The sequence below is a fragment of the Scatophagus argus genome, chromosome 5, assembly GCF_020382885.2.
Source record: "Scatophagus argus isolate fScaArg1 chromosome 5, fScaArg1.pri, whole genome shotgun sequence".
Classification (NCBI taxonomy): Eukaryota; Metazoa; Chordata; class Actinopteri; family Scatophagidae; genus Scatophagus; species Scatophagus argus.
The window spans coordinates 23,520,512-23,540,638 of record NC_058497.1 but is presented as its reverse complement, the minus strand read 5'-3'; the positions used below and the strand labels follow the sequence as shown (position 1 = coordinate 23,540,638).

The window sequence follows — 20,127 nt, the reverse complement described above, 5'->3', positions numbered from 1 at the left end:
CCCCTCCGTGGAAAGAAACACAAATGAGAAGCAGAGGCAAAGCAGTCCTTTCCTCCCTGCTCTCTGCCTTACAGTGACTCACATATGAAGAATGTGGTGGGCTGGCCCAGGAGTTATTAATATCTCCTTTCCTAGGGTCCGCTAAGTTTCCTCAGGCTCACGCACAGGATCTAGACACTGTACCTTTATGAAAGACTGAACAACATCCCCTATTTGGAGAGTTTCTGAGCTGGACCTGCAGCACACCACACCCTCTCCAGTGTATTTCTGTGTGAGAGAGAAAGAGGGAGGTGATATGTGGGGGAAAAAAGTAAAGTGACAAAATTCACTGAAGGTAGCTGAAATGTCCTGATCATGCATTAACTTAAGCTGACTTTGTCTGTATTTTCTAGCCTTGCCTTAAAAAAATCCCCATATCAGTTTAAACAACGCCCTTCTGTTACATAAATAATCTGCTGAATCATAAACCATGCCAAAAATGTGATGCTCAGATCAAGGGACACAGTGCTGCTACATCAGTGGGGTGGAGGCCCAAGTTACAGCAGAGGATCCCCACAACAAACACCAAACATCCCCAACGACGAAGCTTACTCAGTGAAACCGGGGTCCCCGTGTACGTCACTCTGTGTTTACGTGGGGAATTCCTCACCAGCAAACCTGCCATGAAAGACAAAACTGAGGTCATCAACTCTGGAGAGGAGTGACATCTGGTGGATTCACGATTCCTGGCAACCTTACACTGAAACTGCACACAACACTGCCCAACTGTAGATGGCAGACTGGAGGCACACAGCTGTAAAGGATAAGTTTGTGTATTTTCTAATTTGTGGTGTATGTAATATGTTGACAATGTTACTGGTTGCTGTAGTTGTTCCTAGTGCCCACATTGGCACTGAAATCATTCATGATGTGTCATCCTTTTGTGCAAAACAGCTTTTTCATATTCACTGGAAACTGACAGGTTGGACAAATCGAGTGGTTATCTTACAGACGCAACTTCGGCCCAGTGTTTCTAATACACAGTGCCGGATGAAACGAGGGCTGTGGACTTCGATTTCTCTTCTGGAGTTGCAGTTGGAAGGAAGCTCTTCAAGGCCAGAGGGAATAACAATCAGCAACTAACAGTTTTCAGTTTGCATACAGACACATGAACAACATTCATGTGTCTGTATGCAAACTGAAAAATGCGAAGTTATCCTTTAAAATCCCCCTCTCCGCCTTTGCAGTATATTTAACATGCATTTTTATTTTAGGAAGATTATACTGAAGTAAGTCTGTTTTTAAATGATCTTCTAATTTCACCTTTTTTAAAAAAATAAATAAATAAATTATCTTGGATAATAGTAACTGGTTGATATAATTTCTCACAAATGATAAAAGTTAGTTAGAGAGAACTTTAATTTTTTTTAATTAATCCAAACAATGAGAATGTTGAAAATATATATGCTCAAAATATTTCCCATTTTCCCTGCCTACACAAAGCATATTGTGCTCTGACAAAAGCACAGACTGAAACCTTCACATTCAGAAAGCCATGTAAACAAATATGCAAATATGTTATGCAAGACAAAAAGGAAAAGCTATTGTATAGTTATTAAGAGACAAAACACGTAGTATCAAAGGTCAACTGATCAGTGTATACAAAATAGATTTCAGTTAAGCAAGATTTAATAAGTGTAGTCAAAAACACATTTGAGCGATAATCCCCAGCTGTTTCCAAAACATTTCTTCTGATCACTGCAGTCCCTAGAAACTGATATGATTTTTGATGTCTTTGATTTGTTTCATCATGTCACCAATTTGCTGTCCCTGTTGTCTGAGGACATCCTGAACAACCTTCTTCTGTTGGGCATTGAGTGACACTGTTGTCCTGGCTGCAGGCGCTTCCTTGTCCACTTGTGTCTTCTGGTACTCCATCTTCATGTTCACCTGTTTGATGCAGTTGTCCAGGTGCTTCAGTTGATCGCTGATGGTTTGCAGCTCCTTCTTCATTTCCTTTTCACTGTTTGACAGTATAGGCAGTTGGCTTTGCAGGCTGCCCAGTACTCTTTTGACCCTGTTCATAATGGTCTCCTGACGATACTTTGCATCTTCGTACTTATCAGCCAACCTCTCGGCTGCCTCTGTCAGACTCATCCTCTCCTCCTTGCACAGAGCCAGCTCCTCCAGCTGCTTGTTCTTCTGACCTGTCAGGAGTTTCACCCTCCTCTGCATCTCTTCACGGGCCAAGTCCTGCTTGAGAATGTACTCCTCGCTGAAGACCTGTGTGGCCCTGCTGAGGAGCTGCAGACACTCCGAAGGGGGTGGTGATGTGTCCTTGTCCCCAGCCTTAAGCACAAGAGGATTGGTGGAGCTTCGGGCCAAGATGTTCCGGATGTGCTGCTCGAAGGAGTTGTCAGCCAGCCCGCGTAGAGGGGAGCTACCAGAGCCTGGACCCGGACTGGAACAAAGCAGGGGAGGGGAGGGGGGGCGAATGGAGCTTAGCAAGGGCAACAGAATGCTTTCATAGGTGCTGGTGATGCAGATCATGGTGGCGCCCAAGGAAAGGTCAGACAAAATCAAAAAGCCACGGACCGGAGCCGACTGACTGGTCGGTAGCGGTCTGGTACAAAGAATGTGCTCTACAATACATCGCTTCTCAGCAGCCAGCTCCTGGAGACTGTCCTTATCCTCCTCATTTGACTGGAGGAACTTCTGCAGCTTGTTGACCCAGATTAGCCCCACACTGTGTACTCCTGCTTCGTGGGTGCAGTGATACCTGTGCTGGCACAGAGGGTCCCTGTGCAGTCTGATCGGGCAGGTGAAATCAAACTCTTGAGGCTCCTCATCCTCTCCTGTGGCTACTTTGAGGGTGAGCTCTAGCTCGACACACTCAAACACGTAGAGAGCCGGCACCACCTCTGAGCCTCGGATCCACTTTTCCACTGCCCCCGCCTCCTCCTCTTCCTCAGACTCCAACACCACACAGTGATACAGCGTGCCAGTTTCTGTGGCGATGACCAGGATACCGGGAACACACGGCAGGCACAGAATGGCGCAAGCATCGTAGCCGTAGTTATCTTCTGCTGCAGGATACATCGGCAGGGGTCCAACGGGTTTACTTATGCTCAGACCGTTTGCTTGGCTTGTATAGCTCAGATAGGTCTCCCCATTTTCGTAGAGGATGTACAGAGGGTAGACCAGCTGTTCTTTGGAGCACCGTGCCGTCAGCTGCCGAGGGGGCGACGTAACGGGCCCGAAGTCAAACGCCACCGCTATCTCTCCAAGAGATGCTGCGTAGGAACGGGCCGGAGGATGGACGCTGCTGTCATCTTCCGACTGCGACACTGGCAGGACTTTGGCCAATGTCTGGGGCGACTTCAAACCATAGAATCTAATTGTGTTGTCGGATGTGAGCAGCACCAGGTGGGGCTCGTCGGCCTCGCTGGGGTACCAAGCAGCCTGCCGCAGATTCACCGACGGCGAGCTGGTGAAGAAGCGCTCCGCCACCGGGATGGTCTTGCAGTTGATTTCGCTCTTTCCACCCTCGAATTCGGACCTCTTGCCCCACCGCAGAGGAAGCTCCAGCACAGAGACACCCCGCTGGCCGATAAGAGCGACGTGGTGCTGCGTTGGACTTAGCAACACCTGGCACACTTCGAAGAGAGGAGGGTTAATACACAGCAGTGTTTGATAGTTCCCGCTACTCTCTTCCGAGTTTAACTGCCGCAAATTGGTCGTGTAAAACACGCGGTCTGCGTCGTCCCACACGAAGAAGTCCGCACCCAAACAAAAGGTGAGGTTTTTAGCGGCCCCCCTTTCATTTGCGCTGGAATCCAGACTCAGGTTCTGTCGTATTTTTTTGAAAATGCCATGGTTTGGTAAGGCATCCAACCACCGTTCAGCACCGTATGCCGCCATCTTGATCCACAATTCGTTTCAAGGAAAACACTCCAGCTATACGAGTGTTTCACGACATCAACGTCATTTAACGTATTACGCTGGCCGGTGTCGTATATTTTGCAGAATCACCATGGCGTTGAAAGAGACTGCGGGGCTGTATGAGACACTCAAAGCCGAATGGAACAAGAAAAACCCAAATCTGAGTAAATGTGGAGAAATTCTGAGCAAACTGAAGGTAGTCTGTTTTTGATTTTATGAGTTCAACCCGGAACGCTTCCTGTTTACAAGAATTAGCGCTGTTAGCAAATAGCGTTAGCATGCTAACTCAGGCTAACATGGCTAACATTTGGTGTAGAGTTTTGTATTGGGTAAACTTTAGGCTCATACAATTGTTTTCGCGTTACGATTATAACATTGGGCTCACATTTCATAATTACATGACTCTAAAAAGTCGATTTAATCGTTTTAGGAGCTAGGACAGCCAGGAAACAAACCATGGTAATCACGGTTTCTAATGTAAACGTTAACTTACGTTCGTCAGTTCATTGTACAACTGGTTTTAACCTGACAGCTGACAAATAAAATAAACATTTGAACCACAGTTCATTGGGACGACATTTTGTTGCTTGGTTTCATTAACGTTAATTATTGATATTATAATTTTTTAGTTCATCTGTTGAAATATGTTGTGAAATATGGCAGAGCACTTAATTATTTTATGAAGTATTAATGTCATCATTTTAAATTATGACCAACAAATTGGATAATACTTTTGAAATGTTTTTAAATGAGCCTCATTTTTTTTTAAAACATTTTTTTAAATTTAATTTTATTTTACTTTTGACAGGTTTCATTACTGGAGCTGAACTTTTTACCAACCAGTGGGTCCGCGCTCACCAAGCAGCAGCTCATTTTAGCTCGTGAGTACAAGTGGCAGGCCAAGCGGACGAACAACATTCACATTGATCACAAATTAGTATTTGGCAAAGTTAACAAGCAGATATTCCTAATTAAGACATATTTGTGTCTGTGTTTCAGGTGATGTTCTTGAAATTGGAGCCTTGTGGAGCATCCTCAAGAAGGACATCCCATCCTTTGAGAGATACATGGCCCAGCTAAAATGTTACTACTTTGATTACAAGTAATGTCACCTTCTTATTTGTGTATACAGGGAATTTGTTGCATAGTGCTCAGTGTGGGTTCTCTAACATCACCTTTTCTTCATCATTAAGGGAAGAGCTGCCTGAAGCTGCCTACATGCACCAGTTACTTGGTCTGAACCTGCTCTTCCTGCTCTCACAAAACCGTGTGTCTGAGTTTCACACAGAACTAGAGAGACTGAGTGCACGAGATATTCAGACCAACGTATACATCAGACACCCAGTGTCCTTAGAGCAGGTGAGGTAATTTTCCCCTAAACAAAACACAAACACAGGGTTTCATGTTTGTTGTTCTGCGGGGACTAGATATTGTGCGTATAATTTTTTATATCTGCATCCAGTTAGTACTATCAAATTATTAATTCAAAGATATAAATGAAAAAATGAATTGGCACAACATATCAAAACTTTCCTCTCCCGATTAATGCAGCGCTCTTTGAAATTTGCTGTTTTTGCATAGTATTAACACTGTGTCAAAAATAACTTGTATGTAAATCCCACCTTGACGTGCTGTTTCCTCTCATGGCCTTTTCAGTACTTGATGGAGGGAAGCTACAACAAGGTATTTCTTGCCAAAGGCAACATCCCTGCTGAGAGCTACACCTTTTTTATAGATATTCTGCTTGACACAATTCGGTGAGAATCAATATGGCAGCAATGCCTGCTATCATTTCTGCACTTGTTTCTTTGTGTGCTTTGTCACTGATGTGCATCTTTGTTTTCATTGGGTCTCAGTAAATATTGTGGTTTTAATTTTTTTCTTTATGTAATAGCATGGCCATGGAAAGTACTTAAATATGTAATGATTCTCAACACATTTACCAAAACATGTAACATGTAACATTTAAACACATTCTCCCTTTTCTTTTCTATGATTAATGGTAAGGTGTCTTGATATAGAAAAAAAATGAGGATTCTGCAAAGGAAACAATTCAGTCTCAGTTATTTTTGACTTCTCGGCATGACCAAGTGAATATGACTTTGCATTTTAAAGATAATTTCAATTAAAAGCATGACCTTTTCAATTGCAGTGATGAGATCGCAGGTTGCATAGAGAAAGCATATGAGCAGATCCAGTTCAGTGAAGCCACCCGCGTGCTTTTCTTCAGCTCCCCAAAGAAGATGACAGAGTATGCCAAGAAGGTTTGTGTGTTTTCATTTGTGAATTAAACTCAAATTATATGTCAGATTTTAAGTTGTAAGTAGAGATTACAAGAAGTGAAAGATGTCGGCAGATGTGATTTAAATTTAAATAAAGAGGCAGTAACTAAACATTCTAAGAGTCGGAACAAGCAGCAAGGAGTACAATTGAACATTTTGTCATTTTGCCTTTAAAAGAGTGTAACGTCACACAAGTCTCGTTCAAAACACAGCAATAAATAACTTAAGACTTATGAACGCTACACATGCTGGATTCTTACAAATTAATGACTGACTGAACAGCTCATTTTTTATTTTATTTCATCGCAGAGGGGATGGAGTTTGAGCCCAGATGGTTATTACTCCTTCACCAGTCAGCAGCAGCGGACAGAAGAAGTGACCATCCCCTCGACGGAGCTGGCACAACAGGTCATCGAATATGCACGACAGCTGGAAATGATTGTGTAATCCGCCCCCAGGAACACACTCAGCCATGTACAGACACACTCAACACGCCGTTGGTCCAGTATACATCCAGTCAACTCAAATGCATTTCCCTGAGGAATATGAATTCATCGATTGCTTGGGTGTTTGATTTGATTCCCATACATAAGAAAGAAATCAGTCAACGTTTATTTTTCTTGTATTCTCAAATCTGTCTGCGGGTCTTCCTCTTTGGCAGTTTGCTTTTCATTTTATAACAGGGGGAACAAAATGAAAAGAATAAGAGGAGATCAGTCGGTTCAGCACATGCTACACATTTACCTTTATTGAAAATATTTTAGGGTTTCTAAGTGTTACAGTTAATTATTTTATACAAGATACCATTTTTCAACATTAGAATTTTATGCAGTTCCCAGCTGGTGACTGAAAGACAATAACATCCGGTCCAGCCACTACAGTGAAAGCCCTTGTGTCTCAGCTCTTTCATAACTACAGGAAAAGTTAATTACAATCACCACCCTGTGACTTTGCATTTCAGTGTCACATAAAACTATAAACACAAAACATTTTTCCCCACAAATTCAAGCAAACTCTTTTTGTATACAAAGTTCATTTTCCCGTTAGTAGCGCTCACGGAAATGTATTGCCCTTGCCTTGTATCCTAGCAACTGAGAGAATTGCCATTGAAGTTTGTGAGTGTTTTCTAAATGGTAATGCCTCTTCCTCCCTAGATGGTTTGTAATCCGGTTGATCTCATGTTGCAAATCTTTGTCTGCAATAAATGACTCGGAAAATAAACTTTTTGAACAACTTTGTGCATCAAGTTTTGTTTTTTGTTTTTTTGACACAACTCGAACTTTCCTGTGTAGCAAGTCATTTACAGAAATGTAACAATTTTACTTATTTTTAAGTAACAAATATTTTGAATGTCTTCTCTCATCGGTGAGAATCTCTTCCGTCCTCTCAGTATAGAAACTCAAATGTGGCATTCATGAGACCTGTGGAAGTAGTGAGCAAAGAAGTTATTTACTGAATTTTACTGGGTGATAAGACTAAAGGAAAATACAAGGAAGAACGAAACAGTTTCCTCTTACTTTCCAGACCTAAGATTGTGTACTAGTTATTAAGATTATTTGCGTTAAACTGTCTTAACCATAAAATGGCTTTAAGCACACCTTGCAGGAACAGGAGTGATGCACAGTACATTGGTGGCAGTGACTCTGGAGTTCAGGAGGCACTGAAAGGCTGATGTCTGGCTCCTGCCCATGCATCTTTTCTTTTATAAGGCCAGTTTTTGTCAGGGCAGCACCTTGAGGGAGGAAAACATTAAGTTCAAGTTTGAGTCTTAATATGACACCTGCGCCCGTGGCTGCAGTCATTGGCATTTTTCTTACACAAGATGAAGTGATTCCCTTTGGCATCTTTGTCAGGCTTTGTTGGATTTCCTGACCTTCTGACTGATTTGACACGTTGGGCGGTTCTTTAGACTTTGCTCTGCAATGCTGTGAGCCTTGCCTGTTGCTTGGTAGGTTCAGTTAGTGGATTTTTGACTTGTTGATCTTTGTTTTCGTTTGTGCCTTTGCCTTTTTTGGGGTCTATGTAGGTTTTCTGTAGTTACACCACAAAATACGAACAGTGCATAGGTGCTTGTGTTTTCGAGGCAGCATGTTTAGCGATCACTTCTTGTTTGTCTTCACTCCCACATTTAGGGAGGTTGCCAAATACAAGTTCAACAATTAGATATAGTAACTTACTGGCACAGTGATGCATTTTGGGACAGATCTGATACGACATGAGCTTTTAAACTGTTCTGTTAGCACTATAGCATGCGCTCTGGGACAGGACAAAAGACAAGGGGAAGCTTCTTAAAGCGGTTTAGGACAACACTTGCATGAAGGCTAGTTAGCAAGCAACCAGATGAGGTGGATCTTGTAATTGTTTAAGATGTCTTCTGCTGTGATTTTCACACCAGGACATGGCTCAGGGTTGGTGTTGCTTGCAACTGCTTTGTTCAAACAAATCTGATGATGTATGGGATTTTGAATGGCCTTTATTTTGAAATGCTACATCAGAACTTCCTCAAACTTATTGTGTGACACCCTGGGGTGGTCTGCCATCATGCTGAAGTGAGACTGGCCACTGGCAACAGGGCGTTTCCTTTTAATTGCACATTGAACACAGAGAACAAATTTGACGACATTTAGACTAATTTTATCCTTTTTAATATTTTATTTGTCTTGATTTATTCATTCGTTCATACATTTATTCAGTTATTATGTTTGTTTTATTTAATTAATGATTGAATGTAACTTTGCCTAGCTTCTCGGACACTGCTTTTATTGTGAAATCGGTTCGAACTCGCTATTACCATAGTGTCTCATGTACGGAGGCACTCGAAAACATTGGGCAGGCTGGCTTGACCGCAGTCAGACAGCAGGGGGCGTACTGTGTCTGTGAGTAGTTGGACCACAGGGGTCAGACGATGTTGTTGTTGTCACTGTGCAAGTGAATAATCCAAGTTCGATAAAGTACCTTCTCTTTTAAGCAACGGTGTCGTTATTGAGAACTACGAAGCATTACATCGCGTCAGAAGATGGACTTGTAGAGAGGTAACGAACTTTAACAACGATGACGAGCTACCGAGGCAAGCTAGCGCGGTAAGCCACCAAGCTAACGGTACCGACGCATCAGCTCAGCACTGAACTTAGTCTTGCTAACTCGTCGTGGGACAAGGAGGACCTAGCGACGACAACATGGACGGCTTACAAACACCAGGCGAAAATGTTAGCACACCTGAAAACAGTTTAGCTAATTAGATAAGCTATAAAACTGACCTTCCTTTGAGCCGGTTGAGTATCTGGAGCATCACATTTGTGGGGTCGATTAAACGCTCAAAATGGCCAGAAAAAGAGAACTTTCGTGTGAAACTCGACAGTCTATTCTTGTTCTTAGAAATGAAGGCTATTCCAAGCGAGAAATTGCCAAGAAACTGAAGATTTCTTACAACGGTGTGTACTACTCTCTTCAGAGAAGAGCACAAACAGACTAACCAGAGTAGAAAGAGAAGTGGGAGGCCCTGCTGCACAACTGAGCAAGAAGATCAGTACATTAGAGTCTCTAGTTTGAGAAATAGACGCCTCACAGGTCCTCAACTGGCAGCTTCATTAAATAGTACCCTACATCTACAGTGAAGAGGCGACTCAGGGATGCTGGTCTTCAGGGCAGAGTGGCAAAGAAAAAGCCATATCTGAAACTGGCCAATAAAAGAAAAAGATTAATATGGGCAAAAAAAAGGCATTGGACAAAGGAAGATTGGAAAAAAGATTCTGAATAAGGAAGGCTATCACTCCATTTTGCAGTCGTGGATCAGCGGTTAGGGTGTCGGACCCGTAACCGGTGGATCGCTGGTTCGATTCCCCGTCCCGGTGTCCATGGCTGAGGTACCCTTGAGCAAGGTACCTAACCCCCACTGCTCCCCGGGCGCTGCACGCGGTCGCCCACTGCCCCGGGTTTGCTGTGTGTGTGTGCACGTCACTTGGGTGGGTTAAATGCAGAGAACAAATTTCGTTGGAGTGAGTTCCCTCCAATGACAAAATATGTCACTTTAATCTTTAATAATCTTTGCAATCCCATGCCATACCCTGTGGACAGCGCTTGATTGGAGCCAATGTAATCCTACAGCAGGACAATGACCCAAAGAACACTTCAACATTGTGCAAGAACTATTTAGAGAAGAAGCAAGCAGCTGGTATTCTATCTGTAATGGAGTGGCCAGCGCAGTCACCAGATCTAAACCCCATTGAGCTATCGTGGGAGCAGCTTGACCGTATGGTACGCAAGACGTGCCCATCCAGCCAATCCAACTTGTGGGAGGGGCTTCTAGAAGCGTGGGGTGAAATTTCTCCAGATTCTCCAGCTAATGGAGGGGGGAAGCATTTGTCACATTAATCACTCCACCACACCCTAATTTTTCCTGCCCATCCGGTGGGGGAATCAAACCGGTGACCCTCCGATCACAAGCTGCTTCTCCAACGGCTGACCCCAGTGCCCTGAGAGACTCATTGCACAGATTTAAAGGTGATTATATGTTGGTTGTAAGATTATGTCGTAATATCTCTTTAAGTTTTACTGTAGTTCTGTACTGGCATTGAACAGACTAAGGTTAGTGCAAGCTGGTTGACTTCGTTTGGTTTAACAAGACATCAGAGGGATATTACTGCTGTTCTTTATGTATATGTATATAAAGGAAGACAACTTAACACACTTTATGTTTATAATTGAAAAATGTTTAATGTTTATGTTTAAAAAAAAGAAGTAAAATACATTTATTTTGAACTGTGAGATGTTTATAAAAGTAGAATGCTTTTATTTTGGGGAAAAAAGGAAGTAATGAAATGATAGCAGCAAGTGCATATTTGCTTAGTATCAGTGGTTTAAGTTAATGCTGCTTATATACCCAGACAGCAGGGGGCGTTCTGTGTCTGTGAGTAGTTGGACCGCAGGGGTCAGACGATGATGTTGTTGTCACTGTCTGCAAGTGAATAATCCAAGTTCGATAAAGCACCTTCTCTTTTAAGAAACGGTGTCGTTATTGAGAACTACAAAACAGTGCAAACGTACGGGAAGTTCACTTTGACTGTATCGTCTTCCCAGGATCCCGTTAGAGATACAGCAAGGTTTGATGGCCAGCGAGTGGACTGGGACTCATACGGCCTGGCTGCATCAAACAAAGACGTGGCAGCAATGTCAAACACTTGTTCATGTGATACTTCAAACCTTTTCCATGTCGGACTGTGGGAGACAAAACTGGGCTCGTCCGGGATTTGAACCCGGGACCTCTCGCACCCTAAGCGAGAATCATACCCCTAGACCAACGAGCCGTATGTTACATCATATTCCCACGATATCTCAGTGAGATTACTGAGTGTCTTGATGGTTTTCTAAAGCTTGAACTTTGACTTCACCGACTTTTATCCAACTACACACCATAAAATGCCCGAGGACTCGACAGGAATGCAATATCCGGTGTGATGATGATGATGTTTTTTTTTAAATCACGCAAACACAAATAAACATAACACAACTTTATACTTAATCTGAGCAAAGCGTTATTCAAACAGAGGTCGTTAATTCACCAATAAATGTCGGCAAACCCTGAATTACACGTGTTTGAAGTCGTTTTTATGTCGTTTCTTATTATGTAGAGCTGTTGCTGTCCGTGGTGCTGAAACCGGCACCAACACCAGGATCCTGTAGTCCCTCTTGGAACACATTGTGTTCGTTTCCTGCTTATGACTGGCAACTGCAAAACACACAAAATTAAAAAGTAAAAGGAGTAAAAAGTAAAAGGAGTAAGCAGGAAGCATACAATAACTTAGCTTTAAACGCCAGCAAAAACGCAAAGAAGGGCAAATCCGTCCACTTTGACCAGTTTTCCCAACGTGTTCGATTCGTCCTGTAGAATGTGTTCGCCGGGCATCAACCTGAGGTCATTGATGCTTTTCCCAGCTTTTCATTTACCGCCCACGTCACTGCATATTATCGGCAACTCGGCGCTCAGTTTCGGTAATTTAAGTGGTCACACCGACGAGCCATATAGCCCGCCCAAAGCCACGATGCTGTCAATGATTAGTGCGGATGTGTTGGCACAGGGCAGGTGGAGTGAGAAAGGGAATAAGCGAGGGAGTGATTTGGAGCGAGAGAGAGAGAGAGAGAGGGAGGGAGGGAGGGAGGCAGGGAGAGGAGTGAGGGAGGATGCTGCCAGCGGAAAATGGCTGCTGCAACCTCAAGCCTATCCTGATACACCGAAACGACATCAAGGTGGAGAGAGAGAGAAGGAGAGCGAGAGAGAGAGAGAGAGAGAGGAAGAGAGAGAAAGATTAGGAAAATGAGAGCAGATAGAGAGAGAATGTGAGCGAGTCTGTGAGTGTTTCCTGAAAGGAGGATAAAAAAAGAGAGAGAGGAGACCCTGGGGTGGGCTGCTGCAAGCGGCGGGCAACACCGAGCCATGGAGGGCGAGTAAGTCCTTACATTTTCATTTTTAACATTGCACATATACATTCAGCCATCCGCCAAAACGGATAGACAGATCGCCACCGCCATCAGTGTTACACCAGTCCAGCATCATGCACTATTACCACAGTCGGTGCTCCACAGTTTAGCAGGCTGCCGAGAATAAAAACACCATTACGTAGTGTTGAATCAACAGCATACACCCCGTTTCTGATACACTCGTGCCATATGTGGTAAATGTTAAGCCAGCTACATGTGGACCCGTGCTTTTACAGGACTGGCACACCATCTACACGCGCAGAATTATAAATATATATATATAAATCTATAATGAAAACACATCAAACAGGCGACAGGAGCCTAATGCAACAATTCAGAACTAAATGCGTGGTTAGCGATTGGTAAAAACAGTCACGAAATCAGTCAGTGTGTAAAATGTATGGAGGGGGGGAAAAAAGGCGAAATATGGCGAGTTTGGGGCCAGCATCGCGTCATTCAAGACATGGCTACAGTAAAACGAGGGAGGGATGGAGGCGTTGTGATTTTTATCAACGTGTCTCGGGGTTTCATTATGATTTTTTAAAGCCAAACTTTATGAATGAAATGTGATTTTTTTTTCCTCTCTCGCTCGCTCTCCCTCATCCTCACCCCTCCTCTCCTCCTTCCCTTTTCTAATCGGCCCCCTCCCCCCATCTCTCGTTTCCTCTCCATCCTCTCACCCACTCGTTCCCTTTTCCTTTCCTTTTTCACACGCGATTGCATTTGTATTTAGGCCTGGTAGCAATAAAACGAAAAATAAATAAATAAATAAAACAAAAATAAAAATAAATAAATAAATTTCCGGCGAAAATGTATAACGCACGGCGCGATGTCGAATCCTGTCCTGCTCCCATTCATAAAAAAATATAACATAATATCGGGGTGTGTTAATGAGTGCGTGCAGCAGGGGCGGAATTGAGAAAAGGAGCGTCTGGGAAAATAATTGCAACATTTACATTTCGGTGTGACTTTAAAACAAGGGAAAAGACGCGGCTGTGTGCATGCGTTACATGCACATGTCGAACTGCGGTGCTGAATTATTCAGCCGACTGGCGAGGGCAGAGCTTATTCGTTTATTTATTTATTTTTTGCAAGAATGCCGGGGCCTCCGATGGCGAATGGGTGCGTTCATTGATACATCTATGTGGGAAACACTCATTCTTCCTCCCTCCTCTCGTTTAGCCATTTCTCTCAACGCTGGCTTCCTTTCTGTTATCCATTTGCCTCCGTGGTTCCTTTATTCTCAGCGCAGCCTACAGTCAGCCGCACGCCGAACATCCCAAATTCTCATAATATGCTCCTGTACGGCAGCAGAGGCGTTTAAAGCACGCCAGATATTTTCTCCTATTTGTTTACCGCCATCACATGCCAATTAAAGCCAGATTGATCTCAATCACGTGACAGAAGACCAACAAAAAACCCGCCCTGACTGTCAGTGTTTGGGATGCCTTTACCTCTTTACGTTGCAACGCCAGCACTCGTAGGCCAAGCTGCCACTTCCGTCCTCTTTGTGTGGATTTCGTCTGTTTAGTTGCCTGGGGATCACATGCAGCCATTAGTTTAGCAACGCATTTTTGTACTATGGAAGTTCCATTGTTTCATTTCAACTGGACGAATGTGCGTGTCCGTGCGTTAATGTTTGCGCCCACTTCTGTGTGTGTGTGTGTGTGTGTGTACATCAGTGCGTTGTTTAATCAGCCTGGGCCTCTGCTCACTCTCTTGGCTTCCCCCTGACAGTGTGCGTGTTCGTGCGGTGGTGATGACACGTGATGACTCCAGTGGCGGTTGGGTGCCCCTTGGAGGTGGCGGCCTGAGTCATGTGGTCATATGTAAGGGGAGGAGTCATGACGGCAGGGGGCGGAGAGAATACATCATATGTGGAGAACGGCTGCGAGATCGAGCAGTGAGTGTGTGCGTGTGTTATGGCTGTCTTTGGTGCCACGTTGCTCCTCAACACCACCTAAAGACCGTACATTCACGTTGTGTGAGGGCTGTGATTAGAGGAGGGGATGCACCTCACCTGGTAAACTAACTTTTTGTCTTTGGTGTCTCTAGCCGGTGCTGGAGTGCGCAGTTCAAAGGGGGTTAGTGTACAACAAAGTGAACCCCATCTTCCACCACTGGAGAGTAGAGGATCGAAAGTTTGGCCTGACGTTCCAGAGTCCCGCCGACGCCATCTCCTTTGAGAAGGGGTTGCAGACTGTCATAGACAAGCTCGACAGAGGTGGGCCGACATGTAGAAACTGATTGGTTGTGCTTGAACTGGGTTGAGTAAACTTCTAGCAAAGCCTGAATCCTCCCTTTTCATGCTCCTAAGGCTCAGACTCGCCCTCGTCCTCCACACCAGAAGAGGCTGACACCGAGGATGACGGACAAGCTGTGAGTATCCGAGCGGTCCGTCATTTGACCGTTTACTCTCTAAAAAGGGCTTGTTTATGCTGCCACTGCGCCCCAGTGCAGATATTGATGTGTTGACTTGTGGGATGACATGCAGCCTCTGCCAGTCCCATACAGGAAGTGAGTCGTCCTCCAACAGCAGAAAGGAGATGCTTCCCAAACCCATCACCATAGTGACGAGCGAGTCGTCGTCTACCTGCTTTGTGCGGGCAGAAGAGTTTAGTTTTGGATCCAGCCATGCTGTCACCACTCAGACACCTGCTCAGGTAGGACACCACCTCCTGCTCCGAGTCCTTTGACGTCTCTGCACGTGTTCTTGTCACAGTCGTCAGCCTGTTGACTGTTACTCTAAAGGAGTAGGGGGGTCTGGGAACCAACTTGAGTCCCTCAGGGGGTTCCAAGCAAAGTTGCTGATATTTTAAATTCATTATTAGACATTAAACGTGGAAGGTGAACTGATTTTTTTCACCCGACACCACCCTGAAGTCTACACCTACTGCAGAGACATTTGTTTAATCTGCATTAAGTAAAATCCAAGCAGCTATCGAAGTCCTACAGAATGAAATCTTATCAAATTTGTGCATCTGTCTGAGATATCCTGCGGTATCTCAGACAGATGCACACGTGATCAAGAGCCGCCTGTAACTGCTGCCACAGTACACACTGTTCCTGACTCACTCTGTAATCCTATACCCTCTCGGCAGATCCACACCAGGCCAGGACAGCACCAGCTTTCACAAATGACGACTGTGTTGAACCCCCCTGCGCCACCGCCTCCACCTCCTGCTCCACCTACTCCTCCTGTGGGTCCCCCGGCCTCGTCTCCTCTTTCCCCCCTCTCGCCCACCATTTCTCTGCTGGAGGAGGGAGACCTGCGCATTGTGGACCCTTGCAAAGACCTGTGGGGTTCTCGAGGTTATGAGGACTACAGACGGGCAGGGGCCACCAGGACTATGGTCGGTGGGCTGACCGGGGGTGTGGTTGTTGGTGGTGGAGGGAGTCTGCAGGACAAGTCAGAGCTGTGCGTGGTTCGTTTCGAGAAAGAGCTGGCAGGAGTGGGGACGGCAGGCTGTGACGTGACAGTGAGCCTGGACAGCAAAGCTTCCCAGCGTCTTTCCTCGTCGTCGCCCACTTGTATGTCCATGCCCAACGCTGTGTCGGGCGTGTCCTCAGGTGCCGGCTCACCCCAGGAGACGGGCAAAGGCTCGCCCTCTCCCTGCTGCATCCACACCTCACTGGCTACGCCCCGGTCGCGGACTCGTAAGAGAGGAGGAGGGGCCAGCAGCAGCGGCGACCCGGGGGCGATCTCCCCCGACGACGACAGCCCGTGTCCTCAGGCTTCGTCGTCGTGCTCATCTCGCTGTGTGTACTGCCGCTCTGTTTTCAGCGCTTCGGAGAACGGGCGGGGCCGCTGCAGAGACGCCCCAGACCCGGCCCTGCACTGCCTGCGCCAGTGGACCTGTGTGTGGTGCGCAGAGAGCCTGCTCTACCACTGCATGTCGGACTCTGAGGGGGAGTTCTGGGAGCCTTGCTCGTGTGATGACTCGATGGGGGGCCACCCGCACCCCCTTTGCTGTGCCCGCTGGTTGGCCCTCCTGGCCCTGTCGCTCTTCGTGCCCTGCATGTGCTGCTACCTGCCTTTGCGCGCCTGCCTGCGGTGTGGGGAGAGGTGTGGCTGCTGTGGGGGAAAGCACAAGGCGGTCCGATGAGGCCAGGCTAGGGGATGGGAGGGGTTCTCTGGACCAAGGAGGTTTGGGTGTTGAGGGAAGAGAGCACCTGTAGGGGATGCGCGGGATGGGGATTAGCAGGTGGAACAGTGCTCTCTGTAGACCCAGACCTCTGATGTGGCCCTCCAAAGCCCCACAGCCTTCCACTGCATTCCGCTCTTTCTCTTTTCAATCTGGGGCCTTCCTCACTGGTCCATGCCTGCTGAAGGTGCACTGCACTCAGACCGGGCTCTGTGGGAGTCATCTGGAGCCTTCAAAGTGGATTTACTGAGGTTTGGCTCATCTAGAGTTAGCAGTCAGAGACTTTCTCACAGGAAGAGAGTGGCAGAGGCAACGATGATGTGTACACTGTTTCAAATGTCTGTTTTTGTTTTTTTTTTTATTTAGAGAGAAAAACACAGAAAACAAAAGATGTTTATATATATGATTGTTATAATTTCAATTGGTATATTTTATTAAATGTAAAACATATTGACCGCATCCCCCTATGGCACACACTATCACATATTCACAAACATGAGACTGTGGGAAGTTCTTTGTTTCGTGTTGGCCTGTTCGTCGGTCAGATGAACAGATGTCGCCCTTTACCTCTAAGTTTACCTCATATGTTACTCAAACCCTGGTTAAGAGAGGAAAAAGAGAAGGGGGAGCGCGGTTTGGAGCGAGTCTGAGCATCCCAGACCACCAGTGTTGTCTTTTGGTTAAAGCAGTAGACCACAGTGGCAGAAAGATTATCAAATGCAAAGGGACAATTATTGTTAGGGGAAGTTGCAATGACAACCACAAAGACTTAAAAGTCATAATGTGATTCATTATGGTCCTTTGTAACCAAATACAAGATTATTTTTGTTTTCCGAAAAAAAGAAGAAAAAAAAAATCAAGACTGTGTGTCGGACCTGAAACACCCTCACTTTAAACATAGTTTACTTCATTTTCCCATGTATTCTCAATATTAATCCTAGGAAACATCGCATCACACCACTGTACTTGTTGAATCAGTCAAGGTGCTTACAACTGAGGCCTCTGAGCGAGTCTATTCTACCTAAAGTATACAACGACCTTACAGTCCCAACCCCAAAGAAAGACGAAACAGGACCCCGTGCTAACCAATCTCAAGGTGCGTCCCGACCTTCGAACGAGATGCCACCAAAAAACAAAACAGAAAGAAAAATTAAGTGCAATGAACAGTGTATTGAAGAGTATTTTTGTACCAGTAAAGAAAAACTGAATGGAACTCGAAAAGCGTTGGAACTGAATACTGTAGGGTGTTATTGTGTTCGGCATCAAGCAGAAAAGACGGAAAGGAACACAAAGTTGTCTTTGAGCGGCTGCACGTAGCTCACAGGTGTGACATTTAAAGGTGCACGCCGCAGACTGCTGACCCTGTGATAAGAAAAGAGACGCATTAACTTGAAAAAGATGAATGGCGGTGGGTCTTTGTTTGGGCACAGTGGCAGATGTGTTTGCTGAATGTTGCTTTAAGTATGAAGTCAAAAAAAAGCTGCTATTTTAAGTCCTGTCCGAACCCTATTCAAATGTACCCACTGCCTCTTAGCAGTCTCTGAGGTGGTGTGGCAGTCAAGTTCTTACTCCACCCAAGGTGCTGAGGAGGCTGAAGAGTGTGTGAGGAAGGTTTTTTTGTAAGTTTACAGCTGGGCTTAAAGATAAGTTCACCCCAAAACGTTTTTTTTTCTTAGAAAATGCTTCTAGTGATGTACCTTGCATTTCTGTGTCTATTTTGCTGATTTGGTGGTATATTTTTCTACTTCCAGTGAATTACTGGCCAAGGGTAGATTTAAAAGCTATTTCCATCACAGCTACGACTGATTTTCTTAACTGAATGTTTTTCAAAAAATCTTAATAAGTCACCATAAACATGTTTTTGTTTTTATTTTTTTTTATTATTGTGTGCGTGCGTGCGTGTGTGTGTGTGTATAAATCTTTCAGAATCAAAGAATGGCCTTTTGTGCTGCCTCCACTTTGCACCCGTGTTTAAACAATCACGCAAGGTTAAAATATTTTTTCGAGGAGGAGGAGACAGCAGCTCCTCGAGGCTCTGATAGCACCTACACAGCTGTCATTAATGCTCTCCTCCCCTACATGAAGAACCAGCTACTGAGTGCAACAAGCTCGAGTCTGGTTTACTGTGAGCTGATGTTGGAAAAATAATCAGAAAGCAGGCTAGACCGCGGCTTGACTACGAAGGTTGCGTTAAAAACAGGACCGCTGAAAAGCAAAGGACGACGAATAATCTCAAAATAACTCATGAAATGCGCCGAGCATCACAGAATGAAGATATTCTGACAGTGTGAGAGGAACTCCGGGGGGTCCCTTTAAATCAAAGATGGGAATACATACATACGCTCTGAGGCCAGCCAGTCTCCCGTCTCAGTCCCAGATTGAGGATCGCCTGGTAGACCCTCAATTATGGCAGAATGAACCTTTCAGAAGCTTCACTGGATTATCTACACTTTAAGCTTAGCCAAGAACTTTTATCCAAAGTGACTTAAAGTGAGCGGACGGGCAGGAGGGTTCAGAGTCAGGTCACATGACTGCCGATGAACACGACCTTTGACATCTCGGTTACGGGACAGTCGTCTGCACTACTAAGCCAGCTCGCAAAACAACGTCCAATCAGAAAAGAACAAAAAGAAAAACAGAAAAAAAACCATCCTGTCACAATAGCAGGAAATACAAACTCAGCTGGTCACTAACCCCCTACCCCAACACCCACACACACACACACACCCACAATTCTGCAATGCATAGACCTGCGCACACACGCGCACACACAGACACACACATTCACTCGATGGTGCAGATACACAGAAATAGTAAAGCCATTGCACACAGTTTGCTACTTCTGGTTCAGAAACGGTGTTAGCGTACAGTACTGACAGTCATATGATCACAACTGCAGGCCCCATTCTTACATCTTAATAAATGTGCCTTTTGATTTGAGTAATCAATAACTTATGATTTCTGTTAAGTAACTCTGTGTTAAGTACTATTTACTTTTTGGGTTATTGATTTCTGCCAATGTGCATATTTTCAAATGTACGTATTTATTAGTTTCAAAGTAATTAATGAGATATTACCTGTTTATTTATTTATTGAGATATTTATTCTGATTCTTTATTTTTTTGAGATAGGTTTTTATCTTCCGTGCTGTCTTACTTCTGACTTTGTGCCAATGTGCTGCTTTGAGGTGTTACATATCGTGGGTTTGTATCATTATTAAACCCTCACTCTATATTTTAAATCAGTGTGTGCTTCTCTCTCACATGTGCACGTCATTGACTCACTGCAAGTTGTATTGTATAGTT

The 20,127-nt window shown here is 44.8% G+C and overlaps 3 protein-coding genes, 1 long non-coding RNA gene and 1 other non-coding gene across 6 annotated transcripts; 2 read left to right on the top strand and 3 right to left on the bottom strand.

Annotated features, from left to right (window-relative positions):
- Nucleotides 1-1,376: 1,376 nt before the first annotated feature.
- nup88 (nucleoporin 88) lies at nt 1,377-3,962 on the bottom strand. Its single transcript, XM_046389814.1, has one exon. The coding sequence runs from the start codon at nt 3,898-3,900 to the stop codon at nt 1,747-1,749; it is 2,154 nt and encodes a 717-aa protein (XP_046245770.1). The 5' UTR covers nt 3,901-3,962; the 3' UTR covers nt 1,377-1,746.
- psmd8 (proteasome 26S subunit, non-ATPase 8) lies at nt 3,651-7,437 on the top strand. Its single transcript, XM_046389827.1, has 8 exons — nt 3,651-3,775; nt 4,006-4,117; nt 4,730-4,802; nt 4,921-5,023; nt 5,115-5,280; nt 5,578-5,678; nt 6,074-6,185; nt 6,513-7,437. The coding sequence occupies exons 2-8, from the start codon at nt 4,013-4,015 to the stop codon at nt 6,648-6,650; spliced, it is 798 nt and encodes a 265-aa protein (XP_046245783.1). The 5' UTR covers nt 3,651-3,775; nt 4,006-4,012; the 3' UTR covers nt 6,651-7,437.
- Nucleotides 7,438-11,287: 3,850 nt separating this feature from the next.
- On the bottom strand, nt 11,288-14,466 carry LOC124059626. The gene is made up of 3 exons (XR_006843411.1): nt 14,327-14,466; nt 14,132-14,212; nt 11,288-11,928 (listed from the first exon to the last, which is right to left on the bottom strand). It is a non-coding gene; the product is annotated as an uncharacterized LOC124059626 (long non-coding RNA).
- Nucleotides 11,435-11,506, bottom strand: trnap-agg. Its single transcript has one exon. It is a non-coding gene; the product is annotated as a tRNA-Pro (tRNA).
- spred3 (sprouty related EVH1 domain containing 3) lies at nt 12,366-20,043 on the top strand. Of its 2 annotated transcripts, none has more exons than XM_046389803.1 (6): nt 12,366-12,644; nt 14,415-14,580; nt 14,733-14,901; nt 14,995-15,056; nt 15,182-15,340; nt 15,779-20,043. In XM_046389803.1, exons 1-6 carry the CDS (start codon nt 12,634-12,636, stop codon nt 16,781-16,783), a joined length of 1,572 nt encoding a protein of 523 aa, XP_046245759.1. In that variant the 5' UTR covers nt 12,366-12,633; the 3' UTR covers nt 16,784-20,043. The 2 variants fall into 2 exon arrangements, with proteins under 2 accessions (XP_046245759.1, XP_046245758.1); XM_046389802.1 differs by lacking the exon at nt 12,366-12,644 and adding an exon at nt 13,504-13,799.
- The last annotated feature ends 84 nt before the right edge of the window (nt 20,044-20,127 follow it).